The 2,512-nt window shown below is 37.3% G+C and overlaps 1 protein-coding gene across 1 annotated transcript; it reads right to left on the bottom strand.

Annotated features, from left to right (window-relative positions):
* Positions 1-653: 653 nt before the first annotated feature.
* LOC104982797 (olfactory receptor 4K3-like) lies at positions 654-1,592 on the bottom strand. Its single transcript, XM_010832256.1, has one exon. It carries the CDS (start codon positions 1,590-1,592, stop codon positions 654-656), a length of 939 nt encoding a protein of 312 aa, XP_010830558.1.
* Positions 1,593-2,512: the final 920 nt, after the last annotated feature.

Raw genomic sequence — 2,512 nt, 5'->3', positions numbered from 1 at the left:
GAGTGCCGAAGAATTGATGCTTTTGAACTGTGGTGTTGGAGAAGACTCTTGAGAGTCCCTTGGACTGCAAGGAGATCCAACCAGTCCATTCCGAAGGAGATCAGCCCTGGGATTTCTTTGGAAGGAATGATGCTAAAGCTGAAACTCCAGTATTTTGGCCACCTCATGTGAAGAGTTGACTCATTGGAAAAGATTCTGATGCTGGGAGGGATTGGGGGCAGGAGGAGAAGGGGATGACAGAGGATGAGATGGCTGGATGGCATCACTGACTTGATGGACGTGAGTCTGAGTGAGCTCCGGAGTTGGTGATGGACAGGGAGGCCTGGCGTGCTGCGATTCATGGGGTCGCAAAGAGTCGGACATGACTGAGCGAGTGAACTGAACTGAACTGAACTGAATTCTTATTATAATCACCAGGCATTTTTTTTTTTTTTTTACAATACACAAGAATATTTAGACAAATTTTTATTTTCTCCAAGTGGTAAGAATACATGTATTAGCTTTTGGAACATATTTTCTTAATGGAATAAACACAAAAAATATATCTGAGATTACTGATAACTTACAGATATGAACATTTATAGTTTAGTTAACACGTCAAACTATGTCCAAATTAGGGAGCAAACAGTAGAATTACTGATTATATGAAAGCTTTAAAAATTGTACTTTGTATTCTTATGCTGACTTATCAGTCGCTTTACTGCATTTTTAATTTCTTTATTTCTCAGTGTGTAAATGGCTGGATTCAAAAGAGGTGTAATTACTGTATAAAACACAGAAAGTACCTTGTCCACCCAAGTGATGCTAAGTGGCCAGAAATAGACGAAAATGCAGGGTCCAAAGAACAGCACCACCACTGTGATGTGGGAAGTACAGGTAGAGAGTGCCTTTGATGACCCATCCTTGGAATGAAGGTGAATAGTTACCAGGATGTAGGTGTAAGAGATCAGCAAGAGAATGAAGCAAGTTACAGCCAAGACACCACTGTCAGCATTTATCAATATTCTCAGAGTATGGGTATCCATGCAGGCTAGTTTGATCACTTCGGGAATATCACAGAAAAAGCTGTCCACTATTCTGGGTCCACAGAAAGAAAGATCTAAAATCATAGCTAGTTGACTTATGGCATGTACAAAGCCAATGATCCATGATATCAGAGCTAGCCAGATGCACTTTTGTCTGTCCATAATTTTGGAGTAATGGAGTGGCTTGCAGATGGCTACACAACGGTCATAGGCCATTGTCACAAGCAGTACCATCTCATCTCCTGCAAGAAAATGTATAAAGAGGATCTGACTCATGCAGCCCCCAAAGGAGATGGTTTTATTATCCTTTAGGAAGTCTGTGATCAGTTTAGGAGTGGTCACTGAGGAAAGGCAGAAGTCAACAAATGAGAGATTGGCTAAGAGGAAGTACATTGGGGAATGGAGATGGGAGTCAGTGATGATTAAGAATGCAATGAAAAGGTTGCCCAGGACGGTCATCAGGTAGAGTGCAGAAAATGGCAAGAAGAGGAATTTCTGGAGCTCCCTTGAATCACAGAGTCCACGAAAAACGAACTCAGATACCACGGACTGGTTTGCTTCTTCCATTTAGTACATTTCTAATGTGACCAGAAGAGGTGAACTAAGAAGTTCTAGAATGGAAAGAAGAACTAAATGTTTAGGTGCTTGAGAGCAGACAAACACTTCTCCTGTGCAAAATTTAAATCCTAGGAAATGTGCTAAATTCCAAATTGAAAATAAAGATTTATTGAATCAATCTCAGCTCTCAGGAGCTAATAATGTGTAGAAAGGAAGTTTAAAAGCTTCACCCAACAGAGAGTTCTTTGGTTATGCAAAATGAATATTCTCATAAAAATAACTATACTAATATATTTTATAAGCAATTTCTCCACTGCTTGAATCTTCCTTTTTGGCATTAAAAGTGCATAGGTCTATAATATATTTGGAGGTTCTTTATTTTTAACTCTTATCTAGGGCAATAATCTAATGCTACATTTCTCACACAAAACTTGACTCTTAGAAACAAATTTATTGCTAAAGTTGATATGTGTGAGCAAACTGAATTGAATCAAATTCTTTTACAAACTGTGAGAAAAATTTGTTTATCAAATGACTTGTGGAAAGCCCATCTACATCCAAAGGAGACCCCAGATGCTGATGGCACGTTTCTAAGCTGAATATTTTTACTAATTTTGAATCTGTGTATAAAATTATATATTTCATAGGCAGAGTAACTCCACTTATTAACATTATAGACCAGTTCTATTCCCTCACTTGTAACAGATTTCTTTTTTGAGAGTAGCTTAAATGATAAAGAAATGAAAACTACATTTATTCCTGACTGTTCTCAGAAAAGAATGTATAAAATTTAACTTCATTTGTCTTTAAACTGTTCACATATACTATATAAATTGAACTCTGCAAAATATATATATTTTGTATATTTTGTAAACCAAACAGCAAGTTCTTTTTTCCTCATTTTTTTTCTTCCATTTGCCCTCATTTTT

Source organism: Bison bison, unplaced genomic scaffold (genome assembly GCF_000754665.1).
Source record: "Bison bison bison isolate TAMUID 2011002044 unplaced genomic scaffold, Bison_UMD1.0 scf7180017860540, whole genome shotgun sequence".
NCBI lineage: Eukaryota > Metazoa > Chordata > Mammalia > Artiodactyla > Bovidae > Bison > Bison bison.
This window is presented reverse-complemented; position numbering and strand designations above follow the sequence as displayed.